At 32.7% G+C, this 1,901-nt stretch overlaps 1 protein-coding gene and 1 long non-coding RNA gene across 2 annotated transcripts in view; both read right to left on the minus strand.

The window, feature by feature from the left end:
- Positions 1-121: 121 nt before the first annotated feature.
- Positions 122-713, minus strand: LOC109589907 (uncharacterized). Its single transcript, XR_002189006.1, has 3 exons — positions 526-713; positions 298-468; positions 122-241 (listed from the first exon to the last, which is right to left on the minus strand). It is a non-coding gene; the product is annotated as an uncharacterized LOC109589907 (long non-coding RNA).
- Positions 714-804: 91 nt separating this feature from the next.
- The window catches only part of LOC100640471 (pirin-like protein), a 6,304-nt gene continuing 5,207 nt past the window's right edge, over positions 805-1,901 (minus strand). The window contains exon 6 of the mRNA XM_020005890.1: positions 805-830. Coding sequence (XP_019861449.1) covers positions 805-830 — 26 coding nt within the window. The remainder of the gene's footprint in view (positions 831-1,901) is intronic.

Consider the following 1,901-nt stretch of genomic DNA (forward strand, 5'->3'; position numbering starts at 1 on the left):
AATAATAAACAGATTGTGCATCTATAAATATGTGGGTAGTGTGTAAACCTCATGAGATCATTATAATCCACTGTACCTGTTGTTGGTAGACCTAATTGTCTACACACTACAAATGCTTCTTGATATCCCCAGCCACTATCACAGACACTAGTCCATGCTCCATTATTACACACTTCAACAGTTCCTTCTGTTGGTATTAGTCCATCAGTGAGTCTCACTGATCCAGTACTACATGAATTAGCTACAAAAGCACAATAAATTTACATGTAAATAATTTTATAGAGAAGTTGTCTATACCTGGACAAACTATACCAACATCTTCTGAGTGTGAACAACCAAAAGTACTACCAATATCAACAGCTTTATTGCAGTCCAGCAAGTTATTCTCAGATCCAGTACAAAGCAGGCGGTTGAGCCATATTGGACCAGTGCTTTGACCATAATAAGCATTATGATAGTAACTTATAGCTATAGCAAAGAGACAAAAATAAATAAGACATAAATTTGCTAAATTTTAATCATTACATTGTCCTCCATCTACTTCATATCCAAGCTGCCTACAAGCTACTCTTGCATCAACAGTACCAAAGGAATCATCACATACACTTCCCCATACAGAGTTAATACAAATCTCTAGTCTTCCTCTGTAGGTAGCACCTCCATTCACTAACCTCAGTGCTCCATGCTGGCAGTTGTCATTACAGTAACCTTAAGCATAATAAAGATATAATATTCTAAAAAAACAAATAACTACAGTCTATACCTCTGGAATAAAATAAAGTCAGTACCACTACTACAGCAAGTTTAATGTCCATCTTTATCGAACTTTTCTGCAAAAAAACAAAAACAGGAAAGGGTAATTATATTCATATGCTGACACCACACAGGTGTCACCAGTAAATTTAATAAAGAAGATCCGAATTATATGTATAATCAACTCTACAAAAATAACTTCGCATTCCAGTCAAACATAATATAGTTACACAGTTTAAAAGAATGGTTTATCCAATGCTTTATACTCACCATCACTCTATTAGATCTGAGCCATTAACTCTTTTATGCAGAATTGCAGAATCTATCATTTCTGATACATATTGATGTCTTTATGCTATGTAAAAGTTTGAACAAATTTCCACTCAAATTGGCTATTTAAAAAATGGGTCAATTTCTAAAAATACTATGTATATTATAGCCCTTGCTTTTTTCAAGAAATGGCTAAAAAATCACCCCAAATTTTTATTAGTTTTTTGATACATATTGATGTCCTTATGTTATGTAGAAAGTTTGAGCTGATTCTGTTAGTTACATGTATGAACATTTTAAAAACAAAACAATCTCTAAAAAGCAAAGGCTATAGACTGGTCTAGCCTATAAATTGTTCTAAAAATTGCTCTGACTCATTTGGTATACTTGGTCTTTAGACAATTAAATTTTATCAAAACTGGGAATGAAGGGGATTTTGCATTTTTATTACATTTTCTAATATATATATGCTCTTTGTTACATATATAGCTTGAGCTGAGTCTGATCAAAATTATATTTTAAAAGTTGGCCAGAAAAAGGGCAAAGGGAAGCAATTGCTTTACTGCCCTCCTAGTGCCCCTACCCTTTTGATTTTTACATTTTAATCAAAGTAAATACACTACTATACCTTTAGTGACAGACTGTGAAAAATGACTTCCTTTGTTCATCTTATTACAGTAGATAGCTTTTGTAAGGCTTGGATTTCAGAATAACTGTATCTCTTTCAATCTTGTTGTCATTATAAGTAGAATTCTTGCAATGTTTTTTGGCCCAAAACACACTCTATTAAAGATGAAATTATTAACACCTGCATTAGTCTGTAAAACTTACACTGCATTAATTGGGAGAGCAATAACAAAGTAAGCAACAAAACCAAA

Source organism: Amphimedon queenslandica, unplaced genomic scaffold (assembly GCF_000090795.2).
Source record: "Amphimedon queenslandica unplaced genomic scaffold, v1.1 AMPQUscaffold_10734, whole genome shotgun sequence".
Classification (NCBI taxonomy): domain Eukaryota; kingdom Metazoa; phylum Porifera; class Demospongiae; order Haplosclerida; family Niphatidae; genus Amphimedon; species Amphimedon queenslandica.